At 37.8% G+C, this 18,498-nt stretch overlaps 1 protein-coding gene across 1 annotated transcript in view; it reads left to right on the top strand.

Moving 5' to 3' along the window:
• LOC124794997 (roquin-1) overlaps positions 1 to 18,498 on the top strand; it is a 251,544-nt gene that overhangs the window by 42,987 nt on the left and 190,059 nt on the right. Inside the window, 5 exon segments of the mRNA XM_047258752.1 lie at positions 10,169 to 10,358; positions 12,883 to 13,007; positions 13,009 to 13,117; positions 13,250 to 13,356; positions 13,358 to 13,426. Coding sequence (XP_047114708.1) covers positions 10,169 to 10,358; positions 12,883 to 13,007; positions 13,009 to 13,117; positions 13,250 to 13,356; positions 13,358 to 13,426 — 600 coding nt within the window.

Below are 18,498 nucleotides of genomic sequence, written 5' to 3'. Positions count from 1 at the left end.
TGTCTGCCCCGTCACGAACACACAAATCCACAACACAGTGAAAATATCCGACCTCGTCGCCAAAAAGTGTTATAACCATTAATCACCAATAATTGCGTGCATATTCAAACACACTCACTTAGAAACAATAGCTCGTTACATGATAACAACTCAGTATCTCTTGGTCGACTGCCGTGCCGTGACATGCGGCCGGCGCCGTTCGTAGCTAGGTGGTGCTCCCGCGCTCAGCCGAGTTGCGGAGCGCCTCTATCGCCTTTTGCGCGTACTGTCGTGGCGGCACTGTTAAATGTCGTGGCACTGTCACAACACAAACATTGAATAATAACAGCAGAAATCAGAACAAATGATAATTTAACCTCTTGAAACTTATGTTGCAAAAGTTATTTGTCATCTGAAAAGCAAGAGGAAATGTAGTATAGTAACATATTGGTAACTACTATATAAACATAAGCAAATGTGTATTACAGGTCACTGAAGATTCTTCACAACTGAAAGAAGTAAAATGTGTGTAGCAAAAAACAAACTGCTTTTCACTTTGTTACATAGATGGAATAAACTTTCATGAATTAGTCATGCAGAATTTACACTCCCAAGTCCAACTATTCTGTTAAATTGTAGGAAAAACCCTTCTCCTCCATAGACGTGAATATATCACATTTTAGATCAGATTTCCACTTAAGTCATGTGGGAATTAGTCTCTAGTTGCCTGTAACAAAGCAACATCTATGGAAATGAATCTCATGTAGTATAATGTTTATTGATAATTCAGTAGCCAATTTGAAGTTTTCTGTTTAGTGCTTTTTAATAGAATTAGTTGTGATCCCACATGTGGTCCATACATAATTGCTTACTGTGAACCAATGAGATTCACTGGCAGATCCATTGTTACAATAATACTTACAGTTACTGATTTATGGGCTGTCAAGACTAGAAACATCTCAGGCCCCCTATAATCTGTAAAATATTGTCATCTGTGATACTGCTTACCAGTGTATGACTGATGTGGTAGTATGCATCCTGATATCCATCTGTATTTTGATCGCTTTCTAACTACAAAGCTACAGTCTTCATAATTGAATATCGAGTGGTAGGGTATTTATTATGGTGCTGTCCCCTTATTCGCGTAGTGCTGGATTCGGTTCCCCATCTGCTATCTTGATTTGTCTCTTCTGTTATTTCCTTACATCACGCAAGACAATTGGCAGGTTGGTTTCATAGCTAATGGGCAGTTTCCACACTCAGCCTTTCGTAGATTTTGTATCTAATGATTTGAGTGGCGACTGGATGTTAAACTCGGATTTTCTTTTCTTTCTGCCATATTTGATCAGTGACAACATTTTGCATTTTTTCCGCAATCGGTGGAGAGTTTTAAAACTCTTTAAGAGAAACTTATGAACTCCGGCCTTTGAAACAGTTTAGGTTAATAGTATGTTGAAGGTGTCTGCAGCCTTAATTCATTCTTATAACTGCCCCATTTATGGTTAATGCCTCATCCAAGAATATATAACACAGAATTTACACCCCGTATTAATACCATTAAGAAACTTTTGTGTTAGTCCATGTGCTTAATGCAGTGTTTTAGAATCATTTCCACTATGAAATTAATGCAATAAAATAAGAAAGTAACAACATTCCATCCTATTGTTACATTCCATCCTGGATTTTCCATGTTTGAAATAAAATAAGGAAAGAGTCACATCAGTATAATTATAAGGGGGGCAAGAAGTGAGATTATTTTGGAGCAGACGTAAAGGGGCTATTGCAAGATAACATAGTAAGTGTGAGAGCAGATTACTGGAAAGGCTGGAGGTTATACAGGGTATATATGTCCCTCGAAACTTGGGGGGGGGGGGGGGGGGGGTCACAAACAGGAATTTTTTTCATCCAGGAGAAATCCAAGGAAAACCTGGGAATTATTCATTATTTTAGTTTTGAGCTAAATTTTTGTAACTAGCAATAAAACATAGAAGAGAGAAAACGCGCTATTTACAACAGTAAAAGACAGTGCACACACAAGTGTCTGATGACGGCAAAATGCGCCAAATACTGTTCAGTACTTTGTACAGGGTGTATACGACCTGGGACAACCTGGAGATCCGGGAAAAGCACGGGAATTTTTTCATCCGGGAGAAAACTGGGAAAAACCGGCAATTTTTTAGAATTCCGCGAATTTTTTGTTTTGTTTTAGTTTTCAGTTAAATTTTTGTAATTTTGACTGGTAAGAAACAATACTCTAACAAATGATATTACTGTATCCTGCTACTGAAGAATGATATTGCAGCAATAAAACATGAACGAGAGAAAAAAATGAAAATAAAACTTAAGTTGCAAAAGAAATGTGCCATATACGACAACAAGACACAGTGCTCATACAAGTGTCTGCCAACAGCAAAATGTGTCGAAGGCTTTAGGAAGACTGTGCAATGCTTCACAACAACAAATTGCATCCTATGAGCATGACGTCACAACTGTTTACGTTAGATTCGTTTGAGCAATTGTGAGCGGGCTCATGCGCATGTGCAGTTGAGTCGTTCCCGTTTCTGGCTACAGAAGAGTTGCTGTTAGCTGTATAAGCAGTAGCAGTAGCAGCAAGCAGCGAGCATCAGGCATCAAGAAGCTTCCCAGAAAAATTATACTGGCGTGCGGAAGCTGCCAGATTCAATGGCAAACCTGGGTATCTGCTCCGGGTGGCAAGAATTCATATTCTTGAGGAAAAGGCCTTTTTTCACAAAGCGCCTAGTATCCAGCGCACGTTGGTCTATCAATTATCCATATGATTTTGAAATGCATCCCTGTTGGCTTTTAAACATTTGTGAACATATTCTAAGTTTATTTCTGAATGAATCATAAGTTGAATTTTGAATGCGTGCATAATGTACGTCATGTCTCTGCCAGAGGAATCCCTGTCGCATCTACAACTAAACTTTTATGCAGACAGAAGGGGGTGGGGCTATATGAGCTGAGCGGAATAAAGCCGAACAGGTGAATGTCAATCGTTGTTTGTTCATGTGATTGACTGGGTTTGCGAATGTAAGTGTTGTTATAATTACCAGCGAAATCCACAGATTCAGACAGCTAGAGTGGAAATAAACTACTAACAGGAATAACAAATAAGAAAGATTACGTATTATCTTCGCGGTGTATCCAAGAAAATGAAATTTTGGTAGAAAATTTTTGGCCAGATGTCTGCACCATTAATGGCCAGTTGTACAGACCCCGGTAGCAGCTGCCTAAGTTCTATCCTGGGAGTAGCACGGAAAACGCGTTGTACAAACAGGTAATAATGCCTAACTGGAGAATAAACATGGGATGACTAAGCAGTTGATTGTGGCAGGTTTAGTGAAATTAACTGGAGAATACGCTTTGACACTGGCTGGAATAGTTACAGAATTAGTGTTGACAAGATTGTTTGTTAGAACGAGGGAAGGAGAAGAAATGGGGACATCACACAATTATGGAAGAATATGACAATTCCAAATTTATATAAAAATTTCATTTCATGTTACTACTTTTCTATCTCATGCATGAGAAGCTGGAATGTGAAACTGTTTCCGAACATAAAGCTTTTTGCTTGTAGTAAGCTAATAGGCATTTGATATTGGTACTTCGTGAATTATTTGCTGTCATGTTAAAAAAACAGTCTGTTTATTTGGTGTATGTTACAATTGCTGCAATATTAGACAGGCCTATTTCATTTTATCTAGCAGACAGTGACAAAACACACGTAATCAGATCGAGAAACCACACCAGTCTTGACTACTGTTTGTATTAACAGCTTTTTCAGTATTAGATAATGACATTTCATTTTTTCATGTGGCAAAACGTTTGAAGAAGTTTGCTGAGGTAATAGATCCTTCCACAGGAAGAAAAGGGCACCAAGGTTAGAGAGAGAAAAAATCCTAGGACTTGATGATTGAAGAAATGTGTACTGTCGTGCTTGTCACTTGTCTTTATTGGTTTCATGTATTTCATGTGTTAATTTTATGTTACTCAAAAAAAGGAAGTTATTAGCTAATAGGCAATAAAGAGTGCAAATCTTCCGAAGAGTTCTTGTTCTCCGGGTTACAAATAATCCCATCCGATATTAATTGTGAGGTTTTTTTTTTAGAAAAAGAGGTGCTGGATGTCAAACTGGCTGACTGGGAGCAGGAGAGACCCCACAGGACATTTTAATTTCCGCTGTCCTGAATACTGTTTGATGACATCCATTACAAAATATTATACGTTTGAATTCCACAGAGTGAAATACAGTGACGTGCGATAGAAGAATGCTGTGTGAAGAGGCGTGCCACTGCACTTTGGTGCACTTAAGACCAAATAACATGTCTTACATTTCCTCGAACACATGTTTTGTACATCAGACTCTTCAGAAAGATGTGCGCTACAAAATGAACATATTATTGAAAAATTCGGTTTCACCCCCCCTCCCGTTCTACCTCAAACGCTTGAGGGAGGAAGGTGGGGGTGGGGAGGGGGGCAGGGAAGAAACCAATATGTAGTATTGCCGCGGTTCGGAAATATCGTAGGTCGGGGGCTGAACCACAATGTAGTATTGCCGCAGTTAAGAAATATCGTAGGTCTGGGGCTGATGCACAGAGCAATCTGAGTTGTAGTGGGGAGGTGGGTAGTCTCCACGTGACCGTTGTTTACATTTAGTGATTTTGCTGTTTCCTCTTCGTTTATTGCCCTCATGTCAAATGAAAACAAAGCGTATTTCTGTGGCCGGGAGCTATCAAGTGAATTAAAATACATTCACATAATTACGGGAGGCTAAAATGTTATTAGTTTCAGCTTTTATTTCCATCTTCCTGACAGTCAAGCATTAATCACCTTGCAGAACAATGAAGTTATTTTTGTCGGTTTGCTAAAGAAATTTGGCTTTTATTAATCTTTTTCACTGAGGCAGTTAATTTATTTGAAACTAAGGGTTTAATTCCACACTATTGGCTAGTTTCAGCTGTTCGCTGCATTTTGGAAGTGTATCTTTTCATCTTGTAGCACGTATGACATTATGCCATAATAAAGAACCAAACATGAGATAATACAGTACTGACTCTGCAAGAAAATTTAATCTGAATCTGGACATACGAATGTGCACTGTAAGCCAAATTATGCATTTTAGTATGGTTCACGAAATTTTGATGCTCTTGGAGTATCCTCTGATGTCTTGTTTCTGTTATGACACAATTTAAGATCTTTTAATGTTTCACACATACGAGCACACGGGCTTCCTGCGCCATCATAGCTGTGCAAACGCTGTGGCCCATGTTACCATGCGCTCTCTGGCAACTGCTGAAACAAACCTATTTCTAAAAAGTGGCAGGAAAATATTGCGAATGGTTGTTTTAAAAACATTACTTTCATAATAAATTTCCGTTTTACACAAGCTGAACTATGTGTGAGAATGTACAATGAATTTCTTAAATCACAGAGCGTTTGCCTGTCATTTCAAAATCAACTCTGAGGATGGCCATCAGAAAATTTTCGAGCCCAGAAGATCAGACATTTATGTCGTTATTAAAAATTTTTCTATCACATTTGTGTGATCTATCTTAAAGTGTAACACACAAAAAGGGTAAATATTAAATGTGAAAGCTTAGCTTCTCTTGCAGCTTATTAATCGTAGAGACCAATATTACATGTGAAAGCTTTGCTTTTCTTGTAACTTGCCTATGTGTGTTAACTTTTCCAATTTGTGTGTACGCGCTACGTAACAATGATATTGCTATTGGCTGACTACATCACATGTCCTATGCTCTGAATATCTGCTGTCATCTGCTGGCGAGATCACGTGAGATGAGCTATGACTGGCTTACAAAAGTGCATCACAATCTCAATTTCAGTGCTTCAGAAAATAACATGCGGTGTTTGGTGGAATTCAAATTTATACTTCCGTGATAAGAAAATATCCAGCATACATGTTGCTGCACATCAAAGATCTTTCCAAAATGTGTTTTTTTTACTGGGTTTTGTTTTATAAAGAGCTGGGAAATTCTATGTCGGTGTATAAAACCATAACCATTCAAAGGATTGTTAAGTTTTACTGTTTCAAGAAAAAGTATACTGTCACTTAACACAGAAAAAGTGTATTTTCCCCAGGAAAAATGTATTTTTAACTGGGAATTTCAGGAATTGTGAATGGTAGTTTGAGAAAAGTTACTTTAAGAGTAAATTTTCTGTTATGCGGGATTAATTATGTTATGTGGGCGAATGTGCAATGAATTTTTTAAATCTCAGACACTCGTTCAAAACTTAACACTCCACATAGAAAAATTTTGGACGCAGAAGACTAGCCATTTATGTCAGTGTTTAATACCTTACTGGCACATTTATGTTTAATATGTTGTAAAGGGTAACACAATCTAAAAAAGATCACATTTCCAGGTTAGTTTTTCATATTTATTTTAGTTCTTTCATAGATTACAAATTTTGCAGTAAAAATGCAAAAAGTGTAACCATCCTGTGTGTAGTGAGTTCTTGAGCAATTTCACATGTAATTGGTGTGCACTTAGGATCCTGCATAACCACACCCTCAGGGGTTAAAAAACAACAAAAAATTTTTGATGATCAATATATGAAAAATTAACTTTGCTTGTACTATACTTTATGTATATTAATTTAAATGATTAAGTTTTCCTATTTGTGTGTTTGCGCTTTTTAACAATGATGTTGTTATTGGTTGACCACATCAAATGTCCTATGCTGTAACATCTGCTGTCATTGACTGGCAAAATCACATGGTATGAGCAATGAGTGGGTGCCAAAAGCACGTCGCAATCTAGATTTCAGTGCTACAGAAGCTACAGTGCTGTACTTGGTGGAATTAATGTTTATATTTTCATAATATGAAAATATATGCATTGTAAATGTTTCTGCAAAGCAATGACCTTTCCAAAACGTGTTGTTTTTTGCTGGTTTTTGTTTTCAGAATGCCAGGAAGTTCTATGCCAATGTATAAAACCTTCACCATTTAAGAGATTGATAAGTGTTAATGCTCCAAGGGAAAGTATATTGCCATTTAACATGGAAAAAATGTCTAGGGTATAGTGCATTTTGACCCAGAGAAGTTTGTTTTCATCTAAGAAAAAGTGTTTTTTAAACTGAGGAATTCGGGAAAAATCCACTTCCCCCCCTCCCGTGTATACACTTCGATATACAAACAAAACACCCTTTGATATACAAACAAAACTGGCAATCATTTCCTATATATCTAAGAGATTTATTAAGTGATAATTTTACTTTTAGCTGAACTATTCAGAGACAATTTTGAACTTTTTTTTTTTTTTTTATGAAGAACCTCTGAATGCAAATATTAAATACTGGTTCAGATATGTAAATCTGTGGATGCAGTCAGGCACTGCAAGACAGCTCATTGCATTTTTTTCATAACTTATATTCAGTTCACATATCCATAAACTTCCTAGATTCAACCACTGACAGTACATGAACAACTTGCTTCAAAATTTTTAGTCAAACTACAATACAGACACAATAATATCCTTTTGATCACAACACCCAATAACACACTAACATGTATCCTTCCACTCAGTGGCACACTGTCTCATATCTGTTCTTATGTCCAAAGAATATTTCAAAGCAGAGTTAGACATAATAATAATTGTTGTGTCAACCAATGCCTTCAGCTCACCCCACCTGCCCATATCTTACATAGGAAACCAAAATTGAAAATTATACCCCTTCTCTATGCTCCTTCTGCTGCTCCTTGCAGTGTCTGTAGGAAGTGGTATACAATCCCATACCTAGGACAGGAATTGCAGAGTTCAACAAAACACAGAATCATGCAACTATAGGATTTCCTACTAAGTGAGGAATACCGCACCTCAGTGTATGTTCAATAGCGAAGATAGGACCCAGATGCTAGTCAACAGTTGGATATACAAAATTACTTGTCCTCATTTTGATAAGTTTTATATTGGTCAGCCAGGCAGAGACTTAGCATCTAGGTTGGGTGACATGAAAGCAGGTGGAAGTTGCAGAATTATGACTCCACATTTGCTAAGCATATGCTTAGTGAGGACCACAACTACCAGCCACAGCCCTATGCCTTTCACTTAGCAGACAGAGGCCAAAAGTTCAACATGTTGGAAACCCTGGAAATCAACAAACATCTGGCCCACAGTTCTGATTTAAAATGAAATGATCAAGGGTTGCCACAAGTTCTGGAAATCAGGAAATTTCAAACGTGTCAGGGAAATTTGGAAAAAGAAAAAAGGAAAAAAAACACTGGAAAAATCTCGTTTTTTTGTCTCAGTAGATGAAATGGATTGTTTACTGAGATGTCATGTATTGTCACTGGCTGGGCGCAGCTGAGTACATCTGCCACTTCTCTACTACTCCCTCATTCTTACTGCCATCACTTCTTGCCACTAACCTAGCAGTTTCTGATAAGAGGCAGGGAGGCGTGAGGAGTGGTTTGTTTGGGTCTGATTCTCAGAGGCTGTTGTTGCAGTGGCTGGATACGGTGGTCGTGTTTGCATGAGTTTTATCTGACTGATTGTGTGAATGTGTGTGTGCTCTCATTTTCTGACAAAGGCTATGGCCAAAAATTAATTGTAGGAGCATGCCTGTCTGCGGCTCAGTGATCATCTATTCGGTGATTTGCTACTTATCCTCATTAGTATTAATTGTCAGAGCATTAATGCAAGTTATCTGTTGTATGGATTCATCTCAACGGTCTCATTTCATCAACATGGTGTCTGAACATGTGAATAGCCAAACACATGAGTGGACTTCCATGACGGGCCAAAACTGCAGGTCATTTCTGTAGGTATCTATAACGGATTGGGCTTGCCGATCTGAAGCCCATTGTTTCCCACTAATGTGCAGGCTCTGCCCGTTGAATCCAGTGTCACCAATCTGCCCGCAGCCCAGGTCTGTTTGTGTGTGGCATAATGCAGCGGATTTTCGTGGACCCAGGACTATGGTGCTCCTTGGTGGGCCAGAGGCCATGGGCGATGGATTTCAGGAACTGTGGCTGTCTCACCACAAACACATTGTATAGTGTGGCGTTTTATAGACATTTTATGCATTCTAATGAATTTTGGCATTTTGAAAGTAGTTTATATATTACGAAGTATGGACAATAAGAAGAAGAAAATTGTGGCCTTCGCTGGCAGTTCGTTCGCTATGTATTCACATATTTCTTGAAAGCAGAACCACACAATACCTTTAAAATAATGGACATAACACAGTGGGTAATAACCGACAATAACGGACATAGCAGAACCAATATTTTATTGGCAGTCACTTATAGTGTTGATTTACACAACTCTTCCCTGCACTTCTTTCAAGAGGCCTACTTTTTTGTGAGATTATTTCTGAAATCAGTGAAGGTATTTTAAATCTGTCTTGTGACACCAATGAAATGTGTATTTTTGTCACCAAATATGTTTCATTTTATTGAAATCAAATAACATAAGTGGTCTTAATGAAACATACATACCATTAGGCTTGTTTTCTCCACCTAAAAACAATCTATTACAAAAGATGTTGATTTAGTACTTAAGATTTTTTCTCACATGTTTAGAAATACAGAAATCCTTAAATTTTTGTAACTTATGTCTTTGCTTATACTTTAGATCTCAAAATTTGTCAGGGAAAAATGCTAAAACTTGTCTAGAAACCAGGGAATACCACTTGGGGAAACTTGTGGCAACTCTGTGATCACACACAGACCAATACTTCCCCTCATCTAAACTCCACTTAATCCTCACAATAGCCGGCCGGAGTGGCCGAGCTGTTCTAGGCGCTACAGTCTGGAGCCGTGCGACCGCTACGGTTGCAGGTTCGAATGGTGCCTCGGGCATGGATGTGTTGTCCTTAGGTTAGTTAAGTTTAAGTAGTTCTAAGTTCTAGGGGACTGATGACCTCAGCAGTTAAGTCTCATAGTGCTCAGAGCCATTTGAACCATTTGAATCCTCACAATTTTCCAGTGTTTTCCACATTGTATGTTCGTTTCTGTTCCTCCATTGTCCGGTACTTATTTATTTTATTGTGATTGCTTATGTACTCTATGTAATGTGTTGTTAAACAATTGTTGATTATATCTTTAACTTGGTTTCAGTATAACTTTCCAAGTGTAATACCTATATGGCTTATTGTTTAATGTTATTCTTAACAGGTATTTTTTGTGTTCTTTCTGTTACAGACAGGCATCAATACCGAAATTGAAAATCTACCTGTAAATTTTGCACTGCTGCAGTTAGTGGGTGCAAGCATTCCAGAAAGCGAAGGGAGTGGCAACATTAAGCACCTTACAGAAGAGGACTTGGAACATTATTTACAAGCAAAAAAATGCATAGAGGAACTTGCTCTGTACCTAAAACCATTTTCGTCTGGTATGGATCACAGAAGCAGCAGATAACTATGGAACATTGTCATATTTTGTAAACTAAAGGAAGAATCCAAATATGAAAGTTGGAAACTTGACTAAGTGTACAAAAATATTAACTCTTTAACTAGAAAGAATGTTCACATTGTGTACTTTGAATAATATAATACAGTATGAATGCCAGATTAATTCCACTCGACTCTGTCAAAAAATAGGAGACATGAAAATAGTGCGACATGTCCATTGACATAACTGTATGTTGATTCTTGTATCTACATAAGGTATTATGTGTTGCATAATAGTGGAATAAGCATCTTTTTTAAAGTTTAATTTGGTTTTTCACTTCTGAGCAACAGTAGCCCCATACTTGATTTACTTGGTTATGTTTGTTGATATAAACTGCTCTAATTTTTTAATTTACAGTGTCATCTTAACGTTGTTGATATATGAATAAAAAGACTTCTGTGAATATTTTCTATCTTTATTTCCTAAGTTGTTGATTATATTGGTGGATATTTGCTGGATTTAATCATCTGGGAACATAAGTCTGGTCATGAAGTTTAGAAAATAAGAAATAATTGTTTTTATAATATAAAAAATAATAAAGTAGTATATACTCATGAAATAATGCCTACCTGTTAATTTCAGAGTAATTAAAGTTCAATATATATCAAGTGGATAAATGTCAAGTCCTGGGATGTAATGAGTTTTCTGTGTTGGATGTAATATTTAATTGTTGTAGTTTGACATTTTTTCCAGTTCACCATCTCAATTATGTAAAAAATGGCATTTTTATCTCTAATGCCTTCCCCAGATAAATTTCTGTGAATACTAATAGTTTATGAATCATAGATGTAATAATATAGTCTTGATCTGTGTATTATGATTTTGTTTCACAGATAGTACTTCAAATTCAGTTCTGTGTATGCCTTTATGTTAATGCTGTTTTATGAATACCCGCTGAGAGTCATCTTTCAGTTACTTTATCTGCAAATAAGAATGATCCATAAGTAACTAAACTGTTTATGCTGTTTTCAGCATTGGGTATTTCATTGACTTTTGTTGGCATAGGATTGTAGTTTTGGTTTGTCTTCTTCAGTTTGTATTCCGGTTCTTCCACTTCTTTTTAGATTGGTTTTTGTGACTGTTCCATTGTCATGTACTGGAGCATATGTCTTTTTTTACGGAGATGGGAACTTGCCCTTCAGTATATCCTCTCTTCTCGTTACCCGCCAGGCCTCAACCTCCGCTAATTTCAAGTTGCCGCCACTCATACCTCACCTGTCATTCAACAACATCTTTGGCTTTGTACTTCCGCCTCGACTGACATCTCTGCCCAAACTCTTTGCCTTTACAAATGTCTGCTTGTGTCTGTGTATGTGCGGATGGATATCTGTGTGTATGCAAGTGTATACCTGTCCTTTTTTCCCCCTAAGGTAAGTCTTTCCGCTCCCGGGCTTGGAATGACTCCTTACCCTCTCCCTTAAAACCCACATCCTTTCGTCTTTCCCTCTCTTTCCCTCTTTCCTGATGAAGCAACCGTTGGTTGCGAAAGCTTGAATTTTGTGTGTATGTTTGTGTTTGTTTGTGTATCTATCAACCTGCCAGCGCTTTCGTTTGGTAAGTCACATCTCCTTTGTTTTTAGATATATTTTTTCCCACGTGGGATGTTTCCCTCTATTATATTGATAGTTCGGTAATTTTCACGTCTGTCAACACCTGCTTTCTTAGGGGTTGGAATTATTAGATTCTTCTTGAAGTCTGAGGGAATTTCGCCTGTCTCATACATCTTGCTCACCAGATGGTAGAGTTTTGTCAGGACTGGCTCTCCCAAGCGTGACAGTAGTTCTAATGGTATGTTGTCTACTCCCGGGGCCTTCTTTCAACTTAGGTCTTTCGGTGTTCTGTCAAGCTCTTCACGCAGTATCATATCTCCCATTTCATCTTCATCTGGGATATGCATTGCCATTGTTTTTTCTTCTGCAACACTTTGCGATTTATTTTCTTTATGACCTAATGCAGTTCTTTTAAGCCCATGGCATTTTGGCAGTTTACATGTTTGATGAGCCAGACATGTAACTAACTGTTTGTGGGACGACTCTTCCTATTTTTAAAAAAAATCCTCAGCACTGAGAGTTCTTCTCAAGCTCATTACATTTGCATGTATTCCGAAAACTTGTATTCGTCATTCATGTTTGCATCAGTCTTCTGATTTTCATTATGCATGTTTACTATATTGAGTTTGACTTTCTGAACTGAAATGTTTGTTTTCTGATGTTTCTTGTTCTATGTGACCATCAGTATTTTATGCTGCTATTACTGATGTATTTTATGTTTCTATGTCTTTGCTTGGCAGCTAAAACAATCACTTGTAAATTTGACGTTCTGCTTTTCTGTAAATAGTTATAGAAGTAGTTGATGCACATAGTCACAGTATGTAAATGTTATGTTCGGATGCACTGTTTTGCAATATAGTGGTACTTTTTAACATATTGTAATTGCAATATTATTTATTTTTGTTATATCTGCAGGGAATGGAAATGGTGGCACAAGTGTGCTTTCAAGGCCCATGCAGCGAAAACTGGTGACACTTATAAATTGCCAGTTGATGGAAGAAGAGGGCCGGTCAAGGGCAATGCGAGCTGCTCGTTCACTTCGGCGAGCGCACTGTCACAGAACTAATACTACAGCATCAAAATCCTCAGCAATTGTCTGCTAACTTATGGGCAGCTGTGCGTGCACGTGGATGCCAATTTTTGGGTCCAGGTTTGCATTTTGCTCATATGTAAAGAGAAACTTTTTTGCACTAGCATTTGTTTTATCTGAATTTATGACAAGGTATACATTTTTGTGATCTATTTACAGGTAGTGTATGAATGTCCTGTTTGTATTTTTCAGCTATGCAAGAAGAAGTTCTGAAACTAGTTCTGCTTGCATTGGAAGATGGTTCAGCCTTGTCAAGAAAAGTGCTTGTAATGTTTGTTGTGCAACGCTTAGAACCTCACTTTCCCCCAAGCTTCAAAGACAAGCATTGGTCATGTGGTACAACTTCTATACAGGGCATCATGTTTTAAGGTAACTGCACATGCCAAGATTTATCACTAATTTTACAGTATGAAAGTGTTGCTTTGAATACTAATCATGTAACATTTATTAATTAAAAGAAATCAGTAATAATTTATTTTTGTTTTGGCTGTACTGTTCATATTGTGTTATTTACTTCAAGTGGCTGGGGTCACAGGAGTCTAGTATGTCAAGCTTTAATGCAAAATCTATGTGGAAAAACCAGCATATTAAAATAAACTTTTCCAGTGAGCCACTGCCATACACACATAAATCCCCCCCCCCCCCATCCCACTGCCATACACACATAAATCCCTCCCCCCCCCCCCCCCCCCCCCCCATCTCCACACTCCACTTGAGGGAGATTGAGTTAATAATTAAATCACTAAAGACCAAGAACTCTCATGGATATGACGGGGTATCTAGCAGAATACTGAAGTATTGTTCTATGTATGTTAGCCCAGTACTTAGCCATATCTGTAACTTTTCCTTTAGGAGTGGTCGGTTTCCTGACCGATTAAAGTACTCGGTAGTGAAGCCACTTTATAAAAAGGGAGACAGGGATAATGTTGACAATTCTAGACCTATTTCTATGCCATCAGTGTTTGCTAAAGTTATCGAGAGGGTTGTATATACAAGGTTACTGGAGCATTTAAATTCACATAATTTGCTGTCAAATGTACAGTTTGGTTTTAGAAATGGCTTAACAACTGAAAATGCTATATTCTCTTTTCTCTGTGAGGTTCTGAACGCATTAAATAAAAGGCTGCGAACATTAGGTGTTTTCTTTGATTTAACAAAGGCTTTTGACTGTGTTGACCACAATATGTTACTGCAGAAGTTGGACCATTATGGAGTAAGGGGAGTAGCTTACAATTGGTTTGCCTCTTACTTTAAGAACAGAAAGCAGAAGGTAATTCTCCGCAATATTGAGAGTGGTAGTGATGTTCAGTCCCAATGGGGCACTGTTAAGTGGGGCGTTCCCCAACGGTCGGTGCTGGGGCTACTGCTGTTTCTTATTTATATAAATGATATGCCTTCTAGTATTACAGGTGATTCAAAAATATTTCTGTTTGCTGATGACACCAGCTTGGTAGTGAAGGATCTTGTGTGTAATATTGAAACAGTATCAAATGATGTAGTTCATGAAATAAGTTCATGGCTTGTGGAAAATAATTTGATGCTAAATCACAGTAAGACTCAGTTTTTACAGTTTCTAACTCACAATTCAACAAGAACTGATATTTTGATCAGACAGAGCGGGCATATTATAAGTGAGACGGAACAGTTCAAGTTCCTAGGCGTTCTGATAGATAGTAAGCTGTTGTGGAAAGCCCATGTTCAGGATCTTGTTCAGAAACTAAATGCTACTGTATTTACCATTAGAACAGTATCTGAAATGAGTGATATTTCAACACGAAAATTAGTCTACTTCGCATATTTTCATACGCTTATGTCATATGGTATTTTTTTTTGGGGTAATTCTTCTGATTCAAAAAGGGTATTTTTGGCTCAAAAACGGGCTGTTCGAGCTATGTGTGGTGTAAGTTTGAAAACCTCTTGTCGACCCCCTATTCAATAGTCTGGGAATTTAGACATTGCCCTCGCCGTATATATTTTCTTTAATGTCGTTTGTTGTTAGCAATATTAGCTTATTCCCAAGATTTAGCAGCTTTCACTCAGTTAATATTAGGCAGAAATCAAATCTGCATGTGGAATGCACTTCCTTGACTCTTGTGCAGAAAAGAGTGCAGTATTCTGCTGCATCCATTTTCAATAAGCTACCACAAGAACTCAAAAATCTTAGCAGTAGCCCAAACACTTTTAAGTCTAAACTGAAAAGTTTCCTCATGGCTCACTCCTTCTATTCTGTCGAGGAGCTCCTGGAAGAGCTAAAAAATTAAGCAAATTCCAGTGTTACATTGTTGATTTTCTTTATTTAAACTTACGACTTGTCGCCTGAATATGTTTCTTATATTTCATTTAATCTGTTTCTACAATCGTGTTATAATTTCATGTATTGACTCATTCCATGACCATGGAAACTTCTCCTTAATATGGTCCCACAAAACAATAAATAAATGTATAATAAATAAATAGATAAAACTAAACACACTTCTTCATTAACTTCTACTTCCCCAAGTGTTTTGTCATTATAGGGTTTCTAGGATGGGTATAGTATTGTTACAAAAAGAGGTGCTGATCTTAGAATATGTCACCCTTCCCATTAAGCCAGTCCATCATAGTTTTTTCCTCAATTCGAGATGCTCCAAATCCTTTAGTAGATAGTGTTGTTGGTATCATACCTCCTTAGGGAAATGCTCATTGTCTAATGGAGCGTGTATGTACACTGATTGGTACAACAGTGTGTATACGACCCGGGACAACCAGGAGATCCAGGAAAAACCTGGGAATTTTTTCATCCAGGAGAAAACCAGGAAAAACCTGGGATTTTTTTTAGAATTCTGGGGATTTTTTTTTGTTGCTTCAGTTTTCAGTTAAATTTTTGTAGTTTTGACTGGTAAGAACCGCTACTGTAACAAAGGATATTACTGTATCCCGCTACTGCAGAATTATACTGCAGCATTAAAACATGAACGAGAGAAAAAAACGAAAATAAAACTTAAATTCCAAAGGAAATGTGCCATATAATATATGATAACAAAGTGCTCGTACAAACGTCTGTGAATAGCAAAATGTGTCAAAGGCTTTCGGAAGACTATGCAATGCTTCATAACAACAAATTGCCTCCGATGAGCATGACGGCATAGCTGTTTACATTAGAATCATTTAATCAGTAACAAGTGGGCTCATGCAGATGCGCTGTTGAGTCTCCCTCTTCTGGCTACAGAAATGTGGCTGTTGGCTGAGTAAGTAGCAGTAGCAGCAACCAGCCACATGATACCCAGAAAAATTTTAGTGGCGCGCCCAAGTCGCCAGATTCACGCGTGCGCAGCAGGCCCGGATCTAGTGGGGGGTGGCGGCGGCAAACCGGGGTATATGAACCGGGCGGCAATTGCGGGGGAAGGGGGCAAATTCATATTCTTGAGGGAAAAAACTTTGTTTCACAAAGCACCTAGCATCTAGCGGCACGCCGGTCTATCGATTATTCATATGATTTTGAAATGCTCCCATGCTGGTTTTTGAACACATTTTAAGTTGATTTCTGAATGATTTATAAGTTCAATTTTGAATGCGTGCATAGTGTACGTGATGTCTCTGCCAGAGGAATCCTCGTCACATCTAGAAATAAACTTTCCTGCAAAGACCTATTTTGTTTTATCCAGCACACATTGACAAAATAGATGTTATCAGATCAAGAAACCACACCAGTCTTGGGTACTATTTGCATTAACAGCATTTTCAGTATTAGACAACGACATTTCTATTTTTCATGTAGCAAAACATTTGACGAACTTTGATAAGGTAATAGTTCTTTCTCAGAAAGGAAAGCACGCCATGTAAAACTGTAGCAAGATTAGATAGAAAAATCGCTAGGACCTAAGGATTGAAGAAATGTGTACTGTCTTGCCTGTCCCTTGTCTTTACTGGTTTTAGGTATCCTATATGTAATTTTGTCACACAGAAGAGCAAGTTATTAGCTGATAGGCAATAAAGAGTCCAGATTTTCTGAAGAGTTCTTGTTCTCCTGGTTACAAATAATCCTATCCAGTACTAATTGCGAGTTTTCTTTTTCTTTCCTTCCTTTTTTAAGTAAGGGGCAAGACGTCAAACTGGGAGCAGGAGAGGCACTACAGAACATTTTAATTTCCACTGTCCTGAAATAGTTTGATGGCATCTGTTACAAAATATACACGTTTGAGTTCCACAGAGCGAAATAAAGTGACCTGCGGTATAAGAATGTTGTTTGAAGAGGCGTGGCACTCACTACACACTTAAGACCAAATAATGTGTCTTACATTTCCTCGAAGATGTATGTTTTATGTATCAGACTCTTCAGAAAGATGTGCACTACAAAATGAACTTATTTTTGAAAAGTCTTTTCTTTTAATTTTTGATGTTCTGATGTGCAAAGCAGTCGGAGTTATTGGGGGGGGGGGGGGGGGGTGGTAGTCTCCACGTGACCCGTGTTTACATTTAGTGATTTTTGTGTTTCCTCTTCGTGTACTGCTCTCATGTCAAATGCAAAGACAGATTTCTGTGGCTGGTAGCTATCAAGTGATTCACATAATTACAGAAGGCTAAAATATGTTACTAGTTTCAGTTTTTATTTTATTTCCACCTTTCTGACAGTCGAGCATTAATCACCTTGCAGAACAATAAAGTTATTTTTGTCGCTTTGCTAAAGAAATTTGGCTTTTATTAATCTTTCCTGCTGAGGCAGTCAATTTATTTGAAACGAAGTGTTTAATTCCACAGTATTGGTTAATTTCATCTGTTTGCTGCGTTTCAAGTGCACGTTTTTGTCTTCTAGCACATATGGCATTATGCCATAATAAAGAACCAAACATGAGATAATACAGTACTGGTACTCCAAGAAAATTTATGTCCCGAAAACCACATTGAAAGCTTCATATCAGGTTGAGGCCTACCTCATTGGGAATCTGGACATACGAATGTGCACTGTAAGGCGAACTATGCATTTTAGTATGGTTCACGAAATTCCGACACTCTTGGAGTATCCTCGTTTGTCGTGTTTCTTTCATGACATAAGATCTTTTAATGGTTTACATGTACGAACTTGCGGGCTTCCTATGTCACCGTAGCTGCGCAAGTGCGGTGACACCTCTTATCTGGCAACTGCTGAAATGAATCTATTTCTAACAGGTCTCGGGAAAATATTGTGAATTGTTGTCCGAAAAGCGTTATTTTCAAAGTCAATTTCCTTTTACGCAAGGTGAACTGTGTGTGAGAGAGTACGCGGAATTTCTTAAATCGCAGAGCGTTTGCTCTCTTTTAAAAATCAACTCTTTGATGACGTGTCATTTAGATGAATTTCGAACACAGAAGATCAGAGATTTATGTGGGTATCAAAAATTTTACTTGCGTATTTGTGTGATGTATCGTAAAGTGTAACATGCGCTAAACGGATCAACATTATATGTGAAAGCTTAGCTTCTCTT

Source organism: Schistocerca piceifrons, chromosome 4 (assembly GCF_021461385.2).
Source record: "Schistocerca piceifrons isolate TAMUIC-IGC-003096 chromosome 4, iqSchPice1.1, whole genome shotgun sequence".
NCBI lineage: Eukaryota > Metazoa > Arthropoda > Insecta > Orthoptera > Acrididae > Schistocerca > Schistocerca piceifrons.
Note: the sequence above shows the minus strand (reverse complement) of the source record. Positions and strands in the feature narration are given on the sequence as shown.